This window comes from Struthio camelus, chromosome Z (genome assembly GCF_040807025.1).
Source record: "Struthio camelus isolate bStrCam1 chromosome Z, bStrCam1.hap1, whole genome shotgun sequence".
In the NCBI taxonomy this organism is placed as follows: Eukaryota; Metazoa; Chordata; class Aves; order Struthioniformes; family Struthionidae; genus Struthio; species Struthio camelus.
This window is the reverse complement of record NC_090982.1, coordinates 70230958-70256355: the sequence shown is the minus strand read 5'-3', so window position 1 is coordinate 70256355 and position 25398 is coordinate 70230958. Positions and strand designations below refer to the sequence as shown.

The 25398-nt window shown below is 39.0% G+C and overlaps 2 protein-coding genes across 8 annotated transcripts in view; one reads left to right on the top strand and one right to left on the bottom strand.

Annotated features, from left to right (window-relative positions):
• LOC138064389 (integrin alpha-2-like) overlaps positions 1 to 25398 on the top strand; it is a 72378-nt gene that overhangs the window by 37556 nt on the left and 9424 nt on the right. For both annotated transcript variants that reach the window (XM_068926630.1, XM_068926629.1), the window contains 20 exons: positions 287 to 437; positions 850 to 1015; positions 2254 to 2327; positions 3722 to 3860; positions 5953 to 6098; positions 6808 to 6951; positions 9072 to 9275; positions 10028 to 10164; positions 11679 to 11818; positions 12905 to 13056; positions 14166 to 14276; positions 14881 to 14963; positions 15805 to 15946; positions 17564 to 17656; positions 18726 to 18802; positions 18902 to 18985; positions 22302 to 22404; positions 23211 to 23321; positions 23856 to 23960; positions 24264 to 24377. In XM_068926630.1, the coding sequence (XP_068782731.1) occupies positions 287 to 437; positions 850 to 1015; positions 2254 to 2327; positions 3722 to 3860; positions 5953 to 6098; positions 6808 to 6951; positions 9072 to 9275; positions 10028 to 10164; positions 11679 to 11818; positions 12905 to 13056; positions 14166 to 14276; positions 14881 to 14963; positions 15805 to 15946; positions 17564 to 17656; positions 18726 to 18802; positions 18902 to 18985; positions 22302 to 22404; positions 23211 to 23321; positions 23856 to 23960; positions 24264 to 24377 (2476 nt within the window). The remainder of the gene's footprint in view (positions 1 to 286; positions 438 to 849; positions 1016 to 2253; positions 2328 to 3721; positions 3861 to 5952; positions 6099 to 6807; positions 6952 to 9071; positions 9276 to 10027; positions 10165 to 11678; positions 11819 to 12904; positions 13057 to 14165; positions 14277 to 14880; positions 14964 to 15804; positions 15947 to 17563; positions 17657 to 18725; positions 18803 to 18901; positions 18986 to 22301; positions 22405 to 23210; positions 23322 to 23855; positions 23961 to 24263; positions 24378 to 25398) is intronic.
• The window catches only part of LOC104146838 (molybdopterin synthase catalytic subunit), a 28478-nt gene continuing 19570 nt past the window's right edge, over positions 16491 to 25398 (bottom strand). The window contains exon 5 of one of the 6 annotated variants that reach the window (XM_009679074.2): positions 16491 to 16638. In XM_009679074.2, the coding sequence (XP_009677369.1) occupies positions 16576 to 16638 (63 nt within the window). In that variant the 3' untranslated portion in view covers positions 16491 to 16575. Of the gene's footprint in view, positions 16639 to 24464; positions 24625 to 25398 lie in introns of those variants that run through there. The other 5 variants (XM_068926638.1, XM_068926641.1, XM_009679071.2 and 2 more) reach the window with 5 other exon arrangements.

Here is a 25398-nt window from a genome sequence, read left to right as displayed (position 1 = left end):
TTTTTTTTTGTACAGGACTTTACATTTCTATCAAAAATATGCAGCCCTACTTGTTTTTTTTCTCCACTTCCTACCTTACATTTTTGACAGTTCTTTGAGCAGTGCTTTGAGAACAAACTCTCAGGAGCGCTATTAAACATTATTATTTAAGACTTTTAATTTAGAAATAAAAAAGCATTACGGATGCAGTTTGTTCTAAGTCAATGATGAACATATTTATTTAACTATGTAGGCAGAATTCCATCTATTATGAATTTACATCTGGTACATCCCATATTTTTAACAGACGTTATGCCTTCTCTCCTGAATCGGGGGGACGCCCAACAGCCACAAAAATAATGGTCGTTGTGACAGATGGTGAATCACATGATGGCTCCAACTTGCAAACAGTGATAGGTAAATGCAACGAAGACAATATAACCAGATTTGGCATTGCTGTAAGTAATTCTGTAGTTACATATATTATTGCAATTTTGGAAAGATCATTTTGGTGAATGTGTGTGATCTGTGTATAAGCTGTATATAATGCAAGTATTGTTGTCACTGGTGAGACTGAAACTAGGTGAACTTCATCTATATGAAATAGTGGAATATTGGTTCTCTTTAATTAGCTGAAAAAGCAGAACTAATATTCCCTGAGCAACTTTAGGGTTTTCTCCTTTGCCCTCGTTGTCTTTTCCTATTTGAATGGTCCATTGTATAGGAATACAGTCTGATAAGCAGTTAGGTGATACCAATGAAAGTTATTTTATTTTTATCGTTATGTAAGTGTTGAATACTTACGTGATATGGAAGGAAATGGAGTAACACCATGGTTTCTTTTTTGTTCTTTCCCCACCCCCCCCCAAGGTTTTGGGATACTTAATCAGACATGAACTCGATACTAAAAACTTAATTAAAGAAATCAAAGGAATTGCTAGTCATCCAACAGACAAGTATTTCTTTAACGTGTCATCTGAAGCCGCACTGCTAGAAGAGGCAGGAACACTTGGAGAGCGCATTTTTAGCATAGAAGGTAAAATACTCATTGTATCTGAAAAAACAGATCAGATTCTTCCAGCTGAGGAGCTGAGGATTTAATCTGGCTTCATCTTAGTGCACTACTGTGAAAATCATGGGTACCTGGAACTGTGGGCTGCTTGCTGCATACCAAAAGGGCTCTGGTTTTTGTGGGCTGTTCACAGGGAATTCTCCCAGCTAATGAGGGTGAGTTTCAAGGCAGTTTCTGCAGATTGGTGGGAATTGCTGAAAATTTCAATAAAGTCCTGGCTTTCAGGCATCCTCTGAGGGTTTGTCCCTATGCATTCAAATGTATTTGGGCTATGATCACTGGAAGTAAAAGGTATCTTTCTTGCTTGTCAGATTCCTTTGTGTTTCTCTGTTAACACTAATCAAGTGTGAAGATAAAAAGCAAATCAAAAATTGCAAAGTTACAGTAATGCAATCTGTGTAGCTTTTACCAGGCTCCTTTCCTAGCATCGCCTAGAGTTGTCAGTGTACAACTTGTATGAAGGTGCTGAGGAGATGAGTCATTCCTGCAAGCCAGCTTTTCAAAGTCAAATTCAGACCTTGCTTGGGAGACTTGTGACCCTGCCCTCAGCCCTCTCCGAGAAGCTTTTGTGGTTGCAGCATTACTCTGTTCAAGGTGAAAATTTCCCTCTCTCTCTCAGCTGCTTTTATTCTTAACCAGGCCCAAGCTGCTAATAAAATCAAGTGGATCATTTGAGCCCCTTCTTTTTCCTGGGTTTTGCTGAGTACTCCTGCTGAATTCCTGTTATGTTCTTTACTCAAGTCTCATCCGTTTAGCATAGGAATTTTTCCTGCACATCACAGTATTTTCAAGACCATTAAAACAGTTTTTGTAAAGCATATACGATCATGAACATTCATTTGAAAGTTGTAAATAAGTGATTATTAACCTTGTTAACTCCAGTGCATTATTAGCGCTTCCTAGAGAACATGAAAACACATTAGCCACAATGACAGACAGTACTGTGAGTGACTGTTACAAGCCATCTTTCCCATCATCCTCTGCCTCTTCTGGAGGAGATTTGTAGCACAATATATTACTATTTATCAGCTATTAGCTTGCCATTGTTTGTAAATGTTGGAAATATTTTAAGCAGAATGGATAGATTTGGAGAAGAGGACAAATTATATACAGTCCCCATATTGCTACTCTCAAAGGTAGCAGAACTGGATCTACTGTGTGGTTCTGTAAGGTTAACCATATGCAAATACTTACTACACCAGGTACAGACCAAGGTGATACGTTCCAAATGGAAATGTCACAAGTGGGCTTCAGTGCATATTACTCTCAGAAAAAGGTATGTGCATTTAATTACTTAATAATGTAAATAGATAGGATTAGGTAGAAGACATGAATGCATAGAAATGCAACAAAACAAGACTAATAAAAATGATGACCTGGGATGCTGTCTTTTTTTTTTTTTTTTTTTTTAACTTGAACACCACAAAAATGATTTCTAATATGTTTGCTGACGGTACATATTTCTTAGAAGGAAAATATATGCATTAATAGAAGAAACTGAATAACTGAATAATAGTTTATTTGATTATAATGATTTTGAGGCAAGTTAATCCAAGGAACTCTGTGATTTCTGAGTTCACCTAGCATGGAAAGCTCGGTTGTTCCAAACTGACATTTTGCTCTGTTGAGTAACTCAGAAGAATTGAAAGAATATTGTAAAACTGGCTTGTTTCTAGGCACTGACCAGGATGTAAACAAGTCTGAAGAGAATTTGTCCGATATTTATGATGTTAATAATGTTTGTTTAAAGTATGTTTCACTTAGAAGCAATAATAAATCAGATGTATTTTTCATACAAATGAATTGTAAGGATATCTTGAGCAAATAGGCCCTCTTTGTAAAAATCCAGCTGTGATTCAGGCAGTTTTCAGCTGAAGATATATGAAGTCTTATCCCTTTTTCTCAGCCCTTAAAAATGAGTGAAATAATTTTTAAAGTTTTCCATAGCAGTGCAAAGTTATGGTTTACTGAGCACTTGATGCTAGGGAAAGGCAAAAATTAAGAACTCTTTGAGTGTTTGTTCAGGGAAGTGGCACAGCCTATTTTTATTGCAATTTTCCATATCAGTATCTCTGTTCAGTAATAAAAGAATTTTAATAATATGAATTATTTTAATTACATTTATTTTCTGCATGCAACTCAAAGATATCTGTGTATTCATTTGGACTTCAGATTTAACTATCCTCTCTCAAGGACATCTCCTTACAATACACATAGAAGATGAAATTTTGTATCTTCTTCTGTTAGCTTTTGTGTACTGTCATTTGCATTAGAACTGACAAAAAGTGGGCTTTAGTTCCTTCTTACCACTTTGTTTAACACTTTTCTGAGGATCATGAGTACCTAAAAGACTTACCAAGCCCAAACACAGGTTGAACAGGTTAGGAGATTGTTACAGTGTTTAAATCCATTTCATCTTGAGTTGCAGCAGCCTGGGAGCTGAAAAAGTCACTTACCTTCTTGTAATAATGTGGTAATTCCGCTTGATGGGGTAGTAAATTCCAGCACAGAGGTAGTAACGTTGTAAAGGACCCCAGTCAACTGCTTGCTGTCATTAGACTACAGCACTAGCTAAAACTCAGTGATGTTATATACCTATGGTAACTTCAGCTTTTTTCACACTTTCTCTGAAATACATAGTTCTAAAATGTTGATTTTATTTTTTTAAAGGATGTTCTGCTCTTGGGTGCTGTTGGGGCTTATGACTGGAGTGGAACAGTAGTTCAGGAGGCTTCAAACAAAGTGACCACCTTTCCAAGTCATGTGTTTGAGAAAATTCTACAGGACAGAAATCATAGTTCATATCTAGGTAAAGGGCTGAAATATGAATCTTGGAGTGTATCAGATGTTTATCAAGACAGTATAGAACTTTGAAAGTTCTGCTCTGGCCAGATTCCTGTTAAGAACTGATTTGGGAAGATGAGAAGAATTTTGCATCTGACAATATTTTGTATACTGGTCAATAGATCACTAAATGAAACTTCTATTGTGTTTTTTTAAAATTCTACTAATACCAATGAGTTAGCTGAAAAAAATTGGGCCCTATGAAAAAGACATAAAAAAATCACGAGTTGTGAAAAGGCTGCTTACTATAACATACTGATCATTATGTCTACCTTTATTTTTAAAATTCTTATTTACTTCCTCAATTACATGCACATCAGAAGTTGATTGATTTGGAATCATTTCATCTGTGCTTTCTCTTTTCTTGACCTTTTCCAGTTCAGTTTATAGTTTTAGGAATATTGCTATTGCTTACTGGTTTAACTGAAGTCTTATTTGTAACCCCTATTTGTTTTCTAACACGTTTTTGTGACCGGGTAAAGCCAGGCAGTTTGTCTTCTCAGTTCATTTATCTGCCCTGTAGTGTGAAATCTTTTCTGCAAGCCTACAAGCTGCCTGCTCTGGCAATTCATCTCTGAATAGTACAACTACGTAAAGCAACTTTGGCTTTCTTATCCTTGAAGATCCTTATCCTTTCTTATCCTTTTATTTAATGAAATGCTATTTTTCCTATTAGTATGTACTCTTTTCGTATGGCTTAGTAGTACTTCTATCCAACACAATATAAAAATAAACCCAGCCTAATCAGCATTAGTTCTTCTGCGTGTCTGATATCTTTGAATTTTATTTCTTCCCACTTCTAGAAGAACTCTTAAAAGGTTCAGTCATTTCCTCTCAATACTTCTCCACCAGGAGCTTCCTACAGTTTTGCCCTTAATCGTTTTGGCACAAACAAATGTCATTGCTTTTTCTTACTCCTCAGGGCACTCTGTTGGTGTCTCCTTATTTCTCTTCCGCTTCCTTCTGTCCCTCCCAAGAGCTCTCCATACGAGCGGGGAGCCCAAGCTAAAAAACTCAGCCCAGCTTGCTAGTGTGGCCCCCCTTCAGCTCTGTACCATCTCACTTCAAAGGGCTGTATGCCTGTATGTGTATTAGTGAGGAACTGGTGGCCTAAGTGGCTTAATCTCAAGAACAAAATCCCATTCTGTTGTTCGTTTTTGAACTTCTAGTCAGTAGCGGTGTTTTGTCCCTAGAAAAAACATAGAAAACACTGCACAGAAATCTGAATTAGACCTATATATGTAATTGCCAAGGCGTAATCCTTTTAGACTGTGCTCTTTGCTTTGTACAGCAGCTTGCCTAAAGATGTGCATATTCTGCCCGGCTGCTGGGATTTGGTTCTTCAGTTTAACTGTAGAATTTAGAGAGGATGCTTTTGTTTTCTTCTGTTAAAATAAATGGACTGTATTAAAACCACAGAAATGTAAAATATGTGGTAATACTAGCTTTACAGTGCTAACTCATGTTTAAAATATTTGCAGGTATTAAAAGATGTTTCTTGAAAGCAAATAATGTTATAATAATGAGCATGAGGATTAAAATGTTCAAAGAAGTTCAATCAATATAAGCCCTTCAGCTGACAAGCTATTAATGCGGTCTATTGTATTCAGCCAAAGTACTGGGCTGTGGTTTGTGTGCTGTGGGAAAATGCAGTGAAATGCAGCTTTGCAGAAACTAGGTGTTCCTCCCCGACTTGAGGACTGGTTCAAAAGTTGTCTCATGTTTCTCTTCATTTCTTCTTTCCGAGGCTACTCTTTGCAGTCTTTTTCCTGTCTCTTTCACAAGCATGACATTTTTGGGGTGTACTTTGAATAGGCTAGACTATCGTCCATGCTATTCTCTAAACCTGCTTCAACTCGATCTGTTTATCGTTCTTCTCTCCGGAACACTATTGCAAGTTTGATACATATGTGACAACTTAGCTTCCTATGTGGGAGTATTATCCTCTGCCACTAAGGCACCAGCCTGAGTCACCTTCTAAGCTTTCATGGATAACCAGCTGACAACTTACAGTTAACGGTCTCTCACACATGTTGTATGTTGGCTTCTTCCCCCAGGTTATTCTGTTGCTGTTCTCTCCACTCAAAACTCAGTCTATTTTGTTGCTGGTGCACCAAGATCCAACTACACTGGCAGAGTAGTGGTTTATGATGTTGACAGCCGTGGTAATATCACAATTGTGCAGTCCCAGAGAGGCGAGCAGGCAAGTGCATTCTGGTCATGAGCACAGAGTTTGGCACAGGGGTAAACTGCCATGCATTTCTTTGGAACATTCCTATTTCTTGCTAAGCATTTAGGATCCTATGTGCACTTCTCTCTGCCGTTAGTCTGTTTCACTGCGGTTAACTACATCGTAAAGAACAGTTTAGGGAATCATTCATTTAATGTAAAAGATAAAATATGAAGCTACTTAATGTATCATCCTGCCAACAGTTCTAATTGGCAGAGGCTCAGTGACCTCCACTCTGCCTGGGAAGTTGTGAAGTAGATGACATTAAAAGCAAGATTTGGAAGCCCGTTCTCTTTTCCCCATTTGGGAAAGGGCTGAAAGTTTAGAAGGTTTTGTTTATTATTTTGTTTTAATCAGACAAATCTGAGAGTAAATCAGAGACCAGGTAGTTTTATGTGCACAATTTAATATAAAAATATACCTCTCGTTTCTTATTCTCTGTTTGCATTCTTATTGCTGAGTGGTAAAACCATACCAGCAGCTACTGGACAAAAACAGTGGATGCATAGTAAGGATATGATTCTTCAAATGCTATAGGGTGTTATATAACAATTTCATTCCAGTGCGCAGTGTCACTTATTAGTATTGGACTGTCTTGGGGTGTAAGAGTTTGCAAGGTCAGGTGCTAAAACATTATGCTTTACAAGCCCACATATAAACATGACTCTCTTATTGATTTCAGATTGGCTCCTACTTTGGCAGTGTGGTGTGTTCAGTGGACGTTAACAGAGATTCTGTTACAGATATGCTGCTTGTAGGTGCACCAATGTTTATGAATGACCTGAAAAAAGAGGAAGGAAGAGTATACATGTTTTCCATCACAAAGGTAGGAATGAAACTGTTGCGTCCCCAGCAGTCCTGGTACAAGTCCAGGTATTTTCCTTTGCAGCTGAAGGGGTTTGCTGTTGTTCCCTGGACTGAAGTTTTGCCAAGGAAAAAGCAGTTCATACTGGAATAACACGTACTGGCCATGTCTGCTGTTGAATCAGAAGAGCAGAGAGTGATCGCTAGCTTCTTCCAAAGCAGGCTGGCCACAACTACACCACAAAGCCCTTGGTCCCAGATCTCTTCTGGGCTCCAAGTGATGTCCCTGTGGCCCGAAGGCACTATTCTGTGTTTTGGGTTTTTTTGTTTTTTTTTTTTCAGTTCAAAGTGCTTGAAATAATGTGAGCGGTGTTTTTATAATGAGAAGCAGAGCATGTGCTTTGCTGAGGGATGGAGCATAGGGGCATGGGCAAATGGTGCAAAGCTTACGTGGGACAGGACTAGAGGGCTGTGGAAGGGCCCAGGGCAGTCTCCTCCCTTCTCCTTCCTAGAAGCAAGGTGCAACCTTTCCCTAGAACCACTTGTATGCATAACCTGGGAGTAAGCCAGCTGGAGCAGTCCAAAATGGAGCCACTAAGCAAGATAATAGCTAAACAGTATTAGTGATCGGATATCTGCTGCTCTAGGCTGCTTCTTGGTCCTCTTTTATTTAGCAGCATAGACATAACAGAAAGTGTGGTTAAAGTTTCAGCACTGTGCTAGACACTGTATAGAAATGTAACACAACGTTGACCGCTTCTCTGAAAAGCTTAGCTTAAGGCTTTTGCTAATCAATTATTTGCCAATTGATTTTGACAGATCTAATTGTATTCCCAAAATAGTTCTAATAAATGCTCTTCTGGTAGTGCATTGTTTGTGGACTTTCACACTAAATGGTGGCTTTTACTCATGTTGTTTCTTTTGTCAGCAATGTTATTTTGTCTGATGCTTGACTGACTGTGTTTTTTATTCAGCTCTGTGGTAGATGTTTTCATGGTATTTGTATTAACATTCTGGCACCTTTGAACAGTTTCACAAACAATCACAGATATCTGCATATGTGAAGTAATTAATACCTGCAGTTAATCACAGAAAACAGAACATGGCATTTCAACTAGGTAAATTGCAATGAATTAAATAGAGATAGAGAGGAAGGACTGCTCTTTTCAGCAGCAGCCCAAAGTTAGATCATCCTAGAGCTACATGAAACTGTGCAATGCAGGGCAATTTCAGGATAGATGGAGGTGCTGGAAGCTGTACTGTTGGCAACAGACATTAGTCATTGTGATTGTGTCACTAGGCACAAAATACAGGAGGAAAGAAAAATAAAAGGATTTTTTCCCCTGTTTTGGGAACTGAACAAATTGGAAGATTATCCTTACAGCTTTTAGTCTTTGTTAAACGTAGATTTAAAATTATATAAGTGAAATGTTAAGAATAATTAAAGAATGATTTTTTTTTGAAGAACATGGATTTGTGTAACTTGCCTGTGTTGTGCAAATTATACTTTTCTAGTCATTTTGAATAAATAGCTTGTCTGTTATTTCTAAAATTTTAAGCACAGTGTGATAACTGAGGTTAAAGATGAGAAAGGTATTTGCTGAATTTAAACTAATACAAATATGGCTATTTAACTCTACCGTTCTCCAACCTTTCTTTCTTCATTGGCACTAGAGAGGTCAGGAGTTTAGCATTTGGACACGTTTTTTGCATTAGTTTAGTTAGGAAATTCCATTTCTGTTTCAAGGAATTATGTCCAGTTACATAATTTCCATTCCCTCTGCATAAAAACTGGTAATCCAAAACTGGAAACTGTATTTTTCAATGTATTGTGAAATTTTCAGGACAGTCAGATGAGGACAGTGAGGGCATTTAAGCTTCATACATATGGTTGTATTTTCTGTTACTGCAGCTTTGCATAGCATGCTTTAATTTGCTGTGTAATATTTGCCAAGATTCTGAGACATAATGCAAACTGAATGGGCAATACAATGGGGAAGGAATTCAGGGTTGAGAGGCCAAGGGGAATGTACTAGAAAAAGAAATAACAAAAAACAATGCACATAGATACACTGCTCCTATGTCTAATTTGCTGCTGTAACAGTTGTGTTTTTGCTTTTTCTTCATTTTCTTTTTTTAAAGGGAATTTTGGATCAACAAGAACTCTTGAAAGGTCCACAAGGGTTAGAAAATGCTCGCTTTGGATCAGCGATTGCAACGCTTGCAGACATTAACTTAGATGGCTTTAATGATGTTGTAATAGGTGCACCACTGGAAGGCCAAAACTCTGGAGCAATTTACATTTACAACGGGTACCAAAAGTCTATATGTACCAAATATTCTCAGGTAAGTAACTGTGTTGCGTAATGCTATACTCAGTGCCTTCAGATCTACTAGAGGAAAACTGAAGGATTTACTTTCTTTTCATTGGCTACTATTTCATCCTCTTAAAGGAATATGGTTATTCTCATGACTTATTTCAAGTTTTGTGCCTCTCCGTACTTCAGCTGTCAGCATGTCCCAAATGAGGTTATGGTGCTTACAGCTGAAGTGTAAAGAGAAAAATGACTTGCAGGATGCTCCATCTGAACCTGTAATATTTTTTTGGTGCCTGTGTACAAAGTGAACTAATTACCTGTACTTTTGACAGCTGTTATTTTTAGGGCTGATGCACAACAATGAAGGTTAGATAAATCTCAGCTCTGTAACTGTAAATATGCAGTATTATAATTTCAGTGTCACTTCCCATGCAGATTTTCTAGTTGCAGAAGTTATTTGTTAGAAGACCTGTTAAACTTCCTACTCTTTGACTTGCTCAATGTGGGATGGAAAAAGTTTCCAGTAATTACTAATTGGCATACAGCAGTCCGGTAGTTGACAGGGAAAGACAAGGGACAAGACAGGGAAATCTAGTTCATTGTCTGCTGTAACAGGGGAGGAAAAATTGCTTAGAAAATTGAGAAAACATCTGCAAAAGTATTTTGCTTAAACAGTACATTCCATATACAGGGAATATATGCAAAAATTCATTGCTTGAACTGCTATCTAAACGCTTAAGCACTCTTATGTCAACTCAGTAATCAAACTCTCTTTTCCAGAAAATTTTAGGATCAGATTCTGCTTTTGGACAACGGCTCCAATTCTTTGGAAGATCAGTAGATGGCCATAGAGACTTAGATGACGATGACATTACTGATGTGTCAGTTGGTGCTGATGGAAATGTGGTTCTCCTTTGGTTAGTAAACCCTTTTAGAAAGGCAGCACTTCATGATTCGGATGCAAGTCAAGCATGTAGTTAATTAAACAACAAAACAAACAAACCAAAAAGCTCTTTCGTTCCACGTATTCAGGGCCAACAGTTATTGTCTATTTGCTATTATTGTAGCTAGCCAAAAGTCAGTATTGGACTAAACTTCTTTTAAGTATATATTGTCAAACCACTGAGAGCCAATTTCGGGAGCAGACTCGGGGAGCACAGGGATGATGAAGCTAGGCAGTGGGGGGTGCTGGGGTGGGATCCAGCAAGGACAGGAGGGCTAGGAGAAGCTGCTGCTGGCCACCACACAGGCATGTGGGTCCAGAGCCATGGGGCAGCCGCAGGGAGCGGAGCTTGCTCAGGAGTATTTGTCACAGCAGGTTATACTTTAACAGCCAAGGTATAATTCTGATAGCCGAGTCTACCGAAACTAATGAAAACACTTCCCCCACAGCCTGCGTGACCTTTGCTAGCTGACAGACTCATCTGTGTGACAGAGTTGTCCTGCAGGGTAACGGCACGGAGCAGTGAAAGAGTGTTGGCACCCATTTCTGGCAAAAAGCATGTTTTCTGGCGTGTGGGTTTGCATTTTTGCCAGAGCAATTTGAGTAGTTTCACAAACTGAGGAAGGAAGGCTTCACAAATATAAACCCTGTGCTCCCTGAGCTGTGTGTTTTCCACTACTTCCATGTGGAGCTAAATTAAAACACAGCTTGCTTTCCTATCTGTCACCCTTCTTCCTGCCTGAGGCTCCCACTGTAACAAGAAAAACGTTACTAAATTGCTACTTATTCCATCATAAAGCAATTATTAAAAACGAATGGTCAGTTTGGACCTTTCCTCACACCAGAACTCCGGCAGGTGCTAGCGGTAGTTGCATTAAAGAAAATTAGGCTGCTCGGAATACTAGTGTTTATGTCTGTTTGATTAATGAGGATGCTCATTTTTCTCTTTTACGCCAGCGTTTGGTCTGATTAATGAGTTTCACTTTTGATTAAAGTGTTTGTGTTTACATGCAGGGTTCCTTTGCAACTATTCTTCAAAGTCTTAATTACATGACATTTGTTTTTCTGAAAAAGTACAACATTAATTAAAAATGAAAAATAACCCTTCTTTGCCTTTCCAGAGAGGCTCAGTGACTTCCCTAAAGGAGCATAAAGAGATTATTTGTTGGGGAAAAAAGGGCAACAGCTTCGTTGTCTTGAAAGGATTAGGGCATTAGGATAAAGTTACTGATTATCCATTAATTTGACATGATAAATCATTTATCATAATAATATAATGCAAGAAATTCAAGAATATTGAAAGCTACTATACAACAAATGCGGCTACATGCAAAGAAAAACAAATCTACCAGTGACATAAAAAAATATTTACATGGGGAACCATAAAAGTTAATGTTACATTTACAGATGTACCAGTGATAGAAAATGGTTTCTGTGTTACCCAGTGCTCTTAAAAATCACACCCAGTCTTTTTAAAATATTTTTCAGGTCACAAAGCATTGCAAATGTGTCCATAATTGCCTCATTTAAACCTGAGAAAATCAGTCTGCTGAACAAGAACACAGAAATAACTGTCAAAATATGTTTTGAGGCTACATTTAGACCTGCTAAGAGAAATAATCAAGTGGGTAAGATTATTTCAATGGCATGTTTTATATTAAATTCTTCAAAAGCCCATTATTCAAATGAGTAGCAGAAATTCAAAAGAATTACTGGATTGAATATCAAGAAAAGGAGAAATAAGTATAAAATTTAAGTGCTTGAGAAAGTATTTTTAAGACCTGCTGTCATCACTGTCTCATTAATCTTTGAAAAGTGAAGGATTAATAATATTCTGGAGAGCTATATCCTCACTGTCCAACAAACCCCAGGAAATATAATGAATGAGAAGCCAATTTTTTTTTCATCCTCCACTCACCAAGTTCCGTAGCTTTTCTTTGGCTGATAGCACAAGAAACTTTAGGAAGGGTAGCTCGATATCTCTGGAAGATGCCATTCTTGGGGTAGAGCCTTTGTGACCTGCTGGTTTCAACAACAGATTGCATACTTTTCTCTTCAGCAAAAAGTAATTTCCATAAGCTCAGTGCAGATGCCAGTGGGGAGAGGCTCTTTTCAGAGGACAGGAGAGCACTAAATATTTCTGAGACTAACATTGGCCTTTCATGAAGCTAAATGTAGTTAAATGTACACGGCATTGATAACAGTACTTGGACTGCCTCAGTGCCTTTAGGAACTCATGATTGTTAGCTATAAAATAACAATGAATTTCCACAGTGTATCAGCCATAATACAAAGAGAAGACAGAAATTATTATGTGATTGAAGAGAAAATGGGAAGACTATTCTTTATAATTGCCTTAGAATTCAGGGATACGGTTGTAAGGCCTCTTTATCTAGTATAATCCTGGCCCTGCTGACTGGCTTCTTGCCCAAGCTACAGGCTCAGACATCTGCAGCGCAGGCTGGATTGATTGCTGTTTAATGTGCTCTCTGTGGATGAGAACTTACTTCAGGATTTAAACCTGTTGGACTACTTTGGAAAACACAAGAGAAAATTGTATCATTTTGAGAATGTCCTGTGTTTAGCAAGCTATGGAAAAAGTAAAATTCTTGGGGTGGTTTGGAAAGCTTGGGCATTCTGTAATATTGAGTATAGAAGTGAGAACACTGGCAGTCAGACTCAGCAGAAGAAAATTACTGTTATTTTCCTTGTAGCTATAAGGTACAATGCAACACTGGATGCTGATCTGCAGTCCTCTAGAGTGACTTCTAGAGGTTTATTCAAAGAAAATAATGAAAGGTACATGCAGAGGGAACTTGTGGTACGTCACGAGGAGAACTGTGTTCATGACATCTTCAGTGTACAGGTAAGTGCAATTGCAAACAGCCTCAGTTGATAAAAATGAGCAGAAGAACAAGTTGAACACCCATACAGTGAATTTCATGCATGATGTACTCAGTGATATACTTCTCTCAAATTCCCTGCAACTGCAAAATGCAGAGGAAGATTCTGATTTCAAAGAAACTAATAACTTTCCTATTCAGCACAGGACAGAAAGATTGACAGAAGAAGTTTTAGGACAGAGAGACCACTATGGTTATGTACTTCAGGTCTGACGCAACACAGTTTCAATAGATTTTAATTTCACTTTGAGTAGATTCTTCCTTAAGAACTAAGAATTACATGCAAAATCGTATCTCAGACTAAAAGCATTTTAGGCATACTTCTGGTGCATAGTGGCCCATAGTATGTACAAGTTGTGTTTGGAAAAAAGAAAAAGAAAAAAATTAGCACTCCATCTTTCTCCAGAACGAAAGACCAAATGCAGCCCAGAGAGCTGCAGTAAGCCCTTTCCATGATGTTATGTCAGATAATTAGGAAGCAGGGTACTTTAATTCCTGCTTTGCTTTGCAATTTGTACAAATCAGCCAGATGAATAAATAGGTACAATTTTACTTTCCTCCCTTTGAAACTTCCTCTTTTTTGCGCTGCGTGCCCCAATGTTATCAGGGCAAGTATCCTGAACTTGTGATCATGTTTTATGTTCTTATGGAGCCATGAACTGTAGGACTAGAAGAGAATCCAGCCAGCGTGAAGAAATAAGAGGAGACATGAAATATATTCTGTTTTACTGTTGTTCAGAGGCCTAGCTACTGTCTGTGACAGTAACGCAGAGCGGAATAGGAATTTGACTTACGCAGCCAGGTGAGAACAGAAGTGACACGATGGTTGCTTCTGAGGACCAGCTTCTGCAGCCTCAGAGAACCTGCATGTTTCTTAGTCCTAGGAGTAAACTGTTTAGCATTGCCAAAATAATACAAGATTTTCTTTTTAAAGAAATGAAACTCTGCAGTATTATTTCTTGTTTACAGTACATAAACGTTATTTTACTCTAAATTATCAACTTGCAATAGAATTATCAATGTTATGCTATTTGCTATGCTGCCAGGTATCATCTGAACACATGTTTTACAGGAACCTTCTGATGCAGTGAATTCCCTCAGTTTGCGCATTGACATTGCCCTTGCAAATCCTGGCTCCAGTCCTGTCCTTGATATAACTTCTCCCACACCTGTGGCCTATACTGTAAGTATATAGCCTTACTATTGGAAAACGCATGACTATACACAGATACATAACACGTGGCCTGCACAAGCACCAAAGAAGCACATGCAATTGAAAGAAGTTTTAGTTAGGTTACTGAGCTGAAAACACACCCCTGGGTGTATTTCTCTGTTCCATTTATGCCTCTGTGGATACTGCATAGGCTCGCTCGCACGCACTTACACAAACACATACACAAGTCAGCATGGCATAACAAGCATGTTCATTGAGCCCAAGTAACTGTTCATGTGAACTCCTAGTTGATGGCAAAGACAAAGGAATTAAGGTTAGTTTACCGTACAATAAATGAGCCAATAAAAGAGAGGCAGAGTCCCTTAGATTATATCATATTTGTCGTGGGTTAAGAGCACCCCATCTAGAGTAATACTGCAGATCAGTTGACTTGTAGTAACATGCCACTCAGTGTTAACCTCTTCGTGTGTCAAAGCTTTTAATGCCCTTGTGAGGATTTTCTCCTTTGCAAAACAAGAGTATGCTTTCCCTCAAAGGAGTTTAAAATTATCTACAGACAGTAGAGTCGTAAGATTGAGCCCTATCTTTCAGGAAATGCTTTTGTTTTTCATAGATTCCTTTTGTTAAAGACTGTGGTGAAGATGAACTTTGTATCTGTGATCTTGTCCTCAAGGTTCAACAGAAGGCAGATGATAGGTAGGAGATGAATAAGTGGAATTTTTGGGGTTGGTCATTTTGTTAGTTTTCAAAAGTTGGGTTTGTCTGTAGACTCTGGATGAATTTCTGGATGAAAATGTCTTTCCAGTTCAACACCTACTTCAAATTAGCTGGCGGAGGTGGGGAGGGGTAACGGAAATGGTACTTCTGTCCATAATCAAGGAAAAAGAGGTATGCCAGGAGCACAAATACATAAGCAAATGATTTTCATCAGGGTAGACAAACCCAGATTTTGGTACCTTAGGGATCAGAACATAGTAGTCATTCAGAGCAATAATGTCTGGCTGGCTGCTGTTGTAAAAGGGGGAGCACTGGGAGAAGCAGCAGACCCTGAAACAGCCATTTCAGTCCCTCCTTGGGGAGCAGCCAGGATGCCTGCAGCAGGCTGTGCCACTAAGGAGTAGAGATCAGCTGTTTGGGCAGCACATCTTCCACATGCGTACACATGTAGATATTTACAGTATGCAGAGCAATATGGCTGCCTTTTCCTGGAGCTGCCATCCTACCCAGCGGCCCATGCTGTGCCAATGGGTCTGCTGTGGTGAAACCTTTGTAACTTCAGTAAAGTGATTTTAATGGTACATAATCAAGATCCTTCACTTTAACAAAACATTAATTCTGTTCCATTTTAAGAACTACTATCACAGAATTTCTTATGTCAAAGGGTTTAGAAAATAGAGGAACTAGGTGTGTGGAATTTGCAAAACAGATCATGCTTATTATTTGTTGTTGGCTACAGGCAGTGAAATATGATGCATTTTCATATTCCACAGCTGTTCTAGTACCTCTGCTTACAACACTGAACTTTATTTTCCAACAGCAAACAGCAGTTTGTTGTCAGCAGCAAAAATAGAAGGCTGACATTCAACGTGAAACTGAGAAATACAAAGGAAAATGCATATAACACAAGAATCCAGGCTACATTTTCGGACAACTTGTTTTTTGCTTCATCTTCTTTACCAGTATGTAAAAATACCTATCCTAATTGTTTGTATTACTGCCACTGATTTTCCAGTTTCTTAGATAAAAGTTTTTTCTTTCTAGTAGTGCCTGTCCCAGGCAAGGAGAATGTGTATACACACCTCTCCAAATTTATTTCTTCAGATACCAGAATTATTCCCTTCAGTATATCAGTTTATTTAGGTCAAGGAGAGACACTGCCAACTCAGCATAAAAGTTGGCCATCCATCGAGTTTGACCTCACCTCAGTATTTCAGTCATCTTTTCCTTACTTTAGGACTTGGCATCCACACCTTCTGCTTGACTCCCAACATCTGAATGCAGTTGCTGTGCCACAGGGATTTCGTATATGATAAATCAAGCATGCCAGCATAGGTACAGCTTTAAAGCACAGACTTTGGCCCTAGAAATAGTGTTACTGCCAAAGCCATGTATTCCAGCTAGACAGTTAATCAGATTGAAGGGATTGCTATATTGCTATACCAGAAGCTAGTCTTCTAATGAATTTTGTCTTGGAAAAGGACAAGAAAGGAATTTTGCAGACTATTTTGGGGAGTGCAGTAAATCTTTAATCTGAACTGTTGCTCCCAGACAATTCATGTAGGATGAAATCCAGACTTCAGTCCTTGGCCTATGTTGTCAGGCTGCTACTGGAGAGGTGCATGATAATGGAGGGTGAAATCCAGAGCGATCGCTATATTGAAGGGAGAGAAGGAATGAGAGTGTTCATCACCACCTAAGAGCGGTATTTTCCTAACAGTGAACTGGCAGAAGTACTCCACACAAAGCTGAGGGTGCCCCTCTACCTCCCCATCCTGTTGCACAGCAGAATTATTCATTCCATTCATGCCAAAAGACCACACTGGAGCTAGAATTTTCCTCCGCTTTAAAAGCCCTGTTGCTTAGAAGCATGCAAGCAAAGCTTTTGCCATACAACGTGCCTGCTTCAAAGCAGGAAAAATGCACAGGCTGGGAATGTGAGGAGGGGGGGCTGAGGGCTCAGGATAATTCATGAATGGTAAATGTTTTCTAGGGATGTGTTTTAACAAAAGGCAGTACATTTTAATGAATTCTTTTCAGTGTGATGATAACTGGTTATACCCTGTGAGTTTGTCTTTCCTTTGGTGTGAGATGATGACATGCTAAATATTCTGTAAAGTAGTATATAAGCTCCTGTGTACTGTACATTTTCCCTACAAAGGTACATTAACTGCACATTAACTTCTATGGTTGTAGTACTTAAGTCTCGGTCAGGTTGTGTAAATACAACTATAAAAGTTCTGTAAAAATGCTGTAAGAAAACACTGTAACAGTTAATGCGATAGATGATCAGTACTCTCCAGTCTGTATTCCTTCTTCAAAGTCCAGCAAACAATCTCACTAGATCATTACAGCCCACAAGATATTGCACAGGATTTGGCCTTTTCCTCCCTTTCACCTGTCTCACTGCAACCCCTGTCTCTCTTCCCGCCCATCTGGTACATCTCCTGGATATTGCTGTCGTAACACCTATTTGGACTGCTCCTTAATGTAATGCCCTGTTGAAGACATAAACCTGGAGATTTTCTGTCTGTTTTGTCAAAAGTCATTAAAATGACTTTTCTGTCTGTCTTCTGCAGAGCGATGGGACTGAAGTCTCTTGTCAGACCGGCACAGCTCAAACTACAGTCATTTGCCAAATCAGCTATCCTGTTTTCAGAACAGGACAACAGGTACAGCTAGCATATTTAAATAAGCTTTGTATTATACCCCCAAACTACCCCCCCCACCCCCACTATCTGCATTTACTGCTGGTGAAGATTTCTTAGATTTAGCTGCAGTTAAATTCCATTTGCATTTCAGAGACATTAAAAGAACCAAACTTAGGGCTGAAATTTAGTGACCCCTACCAGATTAAGGGAAAAAATGCTCTTGAAGCACACTTCTCCCTGTCCCTGGAAAATACCTGAACTCCCAAATGCAACTGAGTTTTGTAACTCTGGGATTACAGGGGCTTGACCAGAAGCTGGTCAGCGTGCCCTGATCTCCAGGGAACTGAACAGAATTGCAGTCAAGCTCCTACTGCGTGCTCACTGAACCAGGAGTTAGCTCCCTTTCCTGCTCTGTGAATGTCATCTCTGCAAGGAAACACGGTTGCCTTGAGAGGAGAGGGGTGGCCCACACAGCCTTAGGATAGATCATATATCCTTTTTGTCATATAAAGCATAAATCTCAGCATATCCGTGGATTTAGGGAACTTAATATTTTATTCCTCTCAGGTAGAACAGAAACAGATTTCCCCCCTGTAACATAGTCAATTGGAGCAAGAAGAAACTTGCCAGAAAGGGTAGAAACCTGCTGTTCTGCAGAGGAAAAGAAGGCAAAACTAGAACACCTAATTAGGTCTGAAAAGTTAGTTTGTTCTAAATTTGTAATGTCACTGGTCAAAGTGGACCTGAATGAATGGAAGAGTGAATACAAGTTCACGTCAATGCTGGTGTTTAAAAGCATGTAATTCAAACAACTCTGAACACCTTTTGTTGCAGCTTGCGGCCAGTTACACACTGTTAAAAAATGCAGGTAGCTAATGTTTATGTAACAATGTCAATTTGTAGGTGAAAATGAGAACAAAACAATTCTTTAGCTTTAGAGATTATTGAAATAGCACACAGAAATAGGTGGCGAATTCAGTTGCACAGGGCAATTCCAGATCTTTGCACACATAATTATGTCTCTATTTGTAAGTACTTTGCATGTTTTAATATCAGCTCATTTACTGTCTGTTCCCTGTCTCTTCTGTAGGTCTCTTTTGATATTAGTTTCGATTTTAACCTGAAAAATCTTCAGAATACGGCAGTTCTAAGTTTTCGTGCATTAAGGTAACCTATGTTATTATAGGAAAGCAAATTAGCTATTAATGTTCTAATTTGTATCAAATAATATTATAACACATGACTTAAATATGTTTTGATGACCAGTGAAAGTAAGGAAGAGCAAGACTTGGACAACGAGGTCAGCTTATCAATTCCTTTGCGGTATGATGCAGAAATTCACTTCACAAGGTATGCTGAATAACAAAAGGAGTCACTGTCATTTTTCAAAGGCATTTGAACATAGTAGCAGCCTCTGAAAGACCACTGAAAAGATAATGAAAGTTTGTCTTTGTTTTGGAAATCGTAATGAATTTCTACTTCATCAGTGGTAGCAGAACTTTATGCTTCCAATAACCTTTCATTTAAAGAATTACAGAATGTGTACTAAGCAATTACGGATCCATATGTATAATTGTTACAGGGGATCAGATGCTCACATGAATGGAGGCTGTATAATAAAAAACGAAGAGTACTTGCAGTTTTGATAATATATACTATATATCAGGGTGGACCTCTACGCCTAAAGTTAGATCAAACCTGAAGTTAAACTGAACAAAAAAAGAAACAAAAACATAGTTCAAACTATTACTTCTCTCAGAAACGTGATGAAAAAGAAAACACTTTTATTGATATCTCTACTGAACCTGAACCAGAAATATAAATGCTTGTTAGTAGTTTGAAATAATTATTTGAACTGAAACCTGAGGTGGCATATGGAAAAGATTCACCTTTGCTGTACCCTCCCTTTCTATTTCTATTCTACCTCTCATGGCAGCAGAAGCAGCAAGCCTCACTTTCTCACCCTCCCTGCAGCCTCTGGTTCACTTACTGCTTTCCCTTCTGCATCATCCATTTCTCATCCCCTTGAATGGTCAGACTAGACTGTTGCATGAAGGATCCTTTACACCTGAGAAGGGCATTTTGTAAGGCGAGTGAGCAAGGCAGGGGGGAAAGAGAGACAGACAAAAATCCCTGTAAGACTGATCTTCATTTCATGCCCTAGAAATGTCTTATCTTCAGCCCCTGAAACCCCCCATCATTTTGGATGCACGGGAGGAGTGAGTAATCAGTCTGTTACTGTTCCAAACAAGAGTAATTTCAGTTACAGTTTAACCTAAATTAGAACTGAAACAAAAATATACTGGTTTGATTCTCAGATAACATATGTTATTTTACTTTTCATCAAAGAAAAGATTTGTTTATCTTTCCAAATTAGTGAATTTCTAGGATAAACTATATGTAGTTATATTTCATGCACTTGGTCACCAGCTGCTGATGAAGAAATGCCAAAGCATTCCAAAGTTTATAAATCTAAACTGGTAGAAAATAAACAGCAATTATTTAAGACTAACAGAAAGGGAGGCATAACTGTTGGGTGTAAAAAGGGGAACCTGCTTAAAAATGCACAACAATGAATTTGGGAAATGAATATTCAAGAACTACCATAACCACATGAAACTATAGGCTGTATGCAGTGACCTGAATTGGAATGTGGACTACAGTATAAATGTTGAATTTAATAACTTGCTTTGCAGCAGCTGTTCCAAAATATGCTGAGTTCCTGGATTCACATCACCCAGGTGCATCAATTCTACAGTTGTATACAATTTTTCAGATTGTTTTAATTCCTGACAAGTGTATACTTGTCTCAGCAACACAAGTTCTTTCAATTCATTGAGGAAATTGCATGAGGTTTCAGCAGACCTAGAGTGTTTTTTACTATAGTTAGCAGTGGCACAGAGATGCAGAAGCATCCAACTAGGTGGTTATCGCAGCAGCCTCCTAGGAAAACTAGGTGATGAACTCTTGAATCTACAAATGTAATTAGCTGAAAAATACCAGTATAAACTCGCTGCTTCAGAAAAGGCCAGGCAGGGAGTCTATAAAAACAAAAACAACATTTAGAATTCAGGTGCATCTCCTGAAGTAAGAGAAAAGGCAGTTTCCTATGCAAGTCAAGACATGAAAGAACCACTTCAGCCACAAAAGGACCTGGATTCCTGGAAATGAGTCAGTTTAAAAGAACTAAGGGAATACACATTAATCCAAGGTATTATTTTATGGTTGCCTTGGATCCTTTGTCCTTGACCTTGTCCTCCACTTAGGAAATATCTATCGGGAGATGAAGAGCTCAATCAGCTTCTCATGGTTCTTTCTTGAGGCAGGTAATTTAGCCAAGAGGCAACCTTTTAAAAGACAAGAGTTGAGAAAACTGGGTTGTCTTCCTAAAGAGAGACCTTTATAGGAAGAATCTCCTAATGTAAGGTCCCAGAAGAAGAGGCAGGAGTCCGTCTTGTCAGTGACTTCTGCAAAGACAAGGAAGCTGATACATGCATCCAGGGAGGACTGAAGATTTGAGCAATGAGGAAGTGGGAAATGCTTCAAACAGCTTATCTGGGAGTCCTTGTCAGGAGGCCCTTTCTTTCTTTTCCCATGGGAGAAAACACGTAGAATTGAAAGGATCCCAGACGCAGTACAGAGGAACACAATTGATCAGGAAATACCTCTGCCAGACTTCGTGTGTTGATTTGCAGCTGTATACACCAATGTTACCTGGAGTAAATGGGTAGAGCTGCAGTGCTAAATAAGAAGGATTTGTGCCTTGTGGTGCAGGAAGAGCTGATGTAACAGAGTCATGATTGTCCATGCTTCTTGTTAACTGACTCCCTGGCTTAGTTTTTGACTGTTCAAATTAGCCTCCTCTAGGATAAAAACCAGCAACAGTTCTGCAGACGGCTCACCAGGGGAGCTGCTCACAAGGAGCATCACACAGGGATGCTTTTGTTGTGTTTGAGAACTGTCCCGGCTGATTGTGCCCCCTCTAGCATCCACAGGCCCACCTACCACATCCTTCCGTTACTTACGCGCCCTTAATTGCATGCTGTGGTGGGTTGCAGCAGCCCTCACGTCATTTTGGAAATTTTGAACAAAAGGAAACATAAACAATAAAGAAGGCAGCCCAGACGAGACAGAGGGCCGTGGGATATGTAACGCGCACACAAGCAGGGTGCTGTGTGTGTTTCAGCACCTAGGCAACACAGAAACAAGCCAGTCGGTGGCATTTGGCATTAGGCGCAGGGTTTTCCCTTGGGGCCTGTTCATATTTGTTGTTATAGATGCAGCGAGTGGGTCTGTCCAGGAGGACTCTGACTGAGGAGGGAGAGGACTGCAAGGCCGAAAGCAGCAGTTGCTGTCAGACAGGAGCTTGCAATACCACGCTGAGGCACAGAGGGGTGCAGAAGGCTGTGCGGAGTCTTCCTTCTCCCACAGTGCAGCACAACCCTGCTGTCCACGCGCTCACTCGGGTTTGGGCTTCAGTACACAGGGTATTTTCTTAACCAACTTTATAAAATTCAAAAAGCATTACAAGTGACTGATTTTTCTTCTGATTGTACTTCTGACCTCTGTTTTTAACTACCTTCTAACAAACCAAAATGCATCCAGTTACATATGTTGTCTTAGCAGTTGCCAAATTGAAATGTATTGTTTTACGGTTGTTAACTAGGCTTGCCAGCATCAACTTCTATGAAGTGTACTCTGATCATAACATTCCTTCCACTGTGAGTAATTTTGGAGAAATTGGCCCCACGTTCAACTTTTCAGTTAAGGTTAGTAAAAGTTTTTGGTTCTAGTTCGAGAATCTGCCTTACCTCCTCCTGGTAACCTGTTCCCAAAAGGCAGCTGAAAAAAACCATTCCTGATGTCACTGTCTGATTTTGCTGCTTTATGAGTCAGCCAAACAGAAGAATAGCTGAGGTAGAGGTGCTCACAATCTTTATGAGCCGAAGGATGAAATTTGTACTTCCTACACATGAGAGGAATGGGGGAAGGATTGGTCCTGCACTGTGTACATCTTCACAAGATGGCTAATGCGCAACTTTAGGCCAACTATTCACAGTGCATATTTGTTTTCTGCTGACTTGATAAATGAAAATAAATCTTCTCAGGCGTGGACTTTGAAATTTGAAGTTTGGCTAAGGGTTAATGCTTAAACCAGATGCAAGAACTAGACTGATCACAGCGTTTGTTGCAGAATGTTCGTCCCAGTACAACGTAGGAGAAACTTAAATTATGTCCCATTTACATTTTATGTAACTGCTATGCTAAGGGACTAAATAATAGGCATTTTGGCTGTGGCAGAATATTTAGTTTTCAAAAGGTATTTCGTGCAGTTAGTAAGAGCTTGGTACGGAAATAGTCTAGGACCTGAAACTATATAGTATACTTTTTGCTTGTAGTGTTGGTATAATGCAATTACTATTTCAGTAAGTGTACTGATACAAAAAAGATTGCTGCAAAAGGAATCCAGTTCTTTCTTTGTCATCCTGAATTTCTGATTTTCTTGCTATACAGAGTAATTCTTACTTATGTGAGTATAACTACCTGAATTAATTATGAATTATTTGCTTTGCAGGTAACAACAGGAAGTTTTCCAGTAAAGAGGGCATCTGTAAAAATCCATCTTCCAGAACTGACCAATAAAGACAACCCACTGATGTATATAACTGCAGTAGACACAGATCCGGTGAAGAACTTAATTATATAAACTGCTGTATTTTGGGGGGTTTAACCAGCACCATATACATCAGTTATTTCCTTCACAGTATGGTTGAGATTCAGAGGATCTCTGCCCTTTCTTCTCTTCACAAAGGGAAGGGGGAGGATGACCAAGACAGCAGTACGCTACTCTAGTACTTGGCAGAAGTTTATGGTTTGCAGCTGACTTTTCATGCGACCCTGGAACTCTTCAACTAGGTCCTTTTCCAAGTTGCTGAGAGGAGTATAGTAAAAATAAAATTTTTAGATTAGGACAAAACTTTCAGGTCACTCTAGGGGAAAAATATTACCATAAGAGCAGTTTAATTCTGACCTAAAACACGTTCAGTCTCTTATTTTCCAAAAGTATCCAGTATTATATAATTCACAATCTAGCCTCCAAAAGTCAGCGGTCAGCAGTGACTGCCAACATCTGTCCACAAAAATATATATTACTCTGATAAGATGACTATAAACTCCTGAGTATGATGTCATCTAATTTAATTTCTGCCATCTTTTCTAGGCCAGAGGTGTTACTTGTCAAGCTCAGATAAATCCACTGCAAATAGGAAAAAGACCTTATTCTGCAGCTTTCAAGAAAGAGAACTTAAGAGCTTCCAAAGAACTGGTGAGTAAAAATGAGCACTGTAGTGCAGTAGGACAGGGGCACAGATCTGATCCTTACGAGCCCATTGCTGTACCTGTGGGGAGCGGTGTGGCAGTGATGGTGTTCCTCGCTAACCATGCAGGAGTAGAGCCGATGTATTTTTGCAGACATAGAGAGAAGGAAAGGTGCTTGTTCAAAGCTTGCAAGCTCTTAATTTGTATGCACACACAGGCTAGTGTAAAAAATCTTATCATTAAAAGAACATTTTTTAAGGTATGTTCTTTAATGCACACTGTTGCCTCTCTTTGCTGTTTTCACTGGAAGAATTGTAAGAACGCAAAGTGCAGTACCATCACATGCAAACTGGAAGAGCTTATGTTGAAGGGGGAGTATTTTGTGAATGTGTCCACCAGAATCTGGAATGGAACCTTTGCTGCTGTGAGTATCAACTGCGTTTTCATGAATGAACCGATATCCAAATATTTCAAAGTTTCTGACATTTTTGAAACTTAGGTGAAGAGACCTTTCCCATATAGGAAGACCATCCTTTAATTCACATTATTGTGTCTGTTTTTCCAGATTGAAAAGTTACATAAAATAAGTAGTGAGCCTGCATAACGGAGCTGATAAGCTGTAGTCCAGGACAAAACCTAAGAAAATGCTGGGATAATGCAGATCTTCATAGCTGGGGGGAAAAAGAAAAAAAAAAATAAAATAAAAAACTTGCTGTGACTGTAATTCAGTCAAAGGGCCAGAAACAAGAGTTTCCATAAAACTGAATGTGAGACAGCAGTACAGTGTAGTCATAGTCTGGAAAATAATGTTTCTTTTAGCTTTTGAACGTCATAGCCTACATAGCGATCATTTTAAATCATAATAAAATATCAAAAGCTTGTTAGTGCTGCCAGTTGTATTTGTTAGACAAGGTGTGGAAATTTTTTTATGGATTTTGTTGTTTTTATTAGAGTTGGTGTCAAGGAAACAGTCCTTGCTTAAAGAGCATCCTGTAGGATGCTTAAAAATATCCTTCAATAATATCTCGACTATCCCATTTTAAATCACCCTGTGTCTGCCAGGATATAATTCATCATGAATTACCAGACTTTTGAAATGAGACCATGTTTGCCTCTCAGCTAGGCAACCAACCAAACTGTCATAAGAGTCCTGGGTTTGTCTAGAGCATCAGGAACATGATGCAGTCTCAGTAGTCTGTCTGCCAAATCTTACAACTAGGTATTGACATTTAGCAGCAGGGTTGTTGTCAGCTTCAGCATTCTGCTTTTAAAAAGGAAAAGGTCAGTTTGATAATGTAATATACTTATGCTAGTGTCTGAAGGAAGGCATCTGCCTGTCTTTGAAGTATGTATTTTTCAAATCAGTTGGATCAGGAACACTGGAATAGTGCTGTGAGGTACACGGAAGGGAGAGATCTGAATAAAAGGTTGCTACTTTTGCAAAA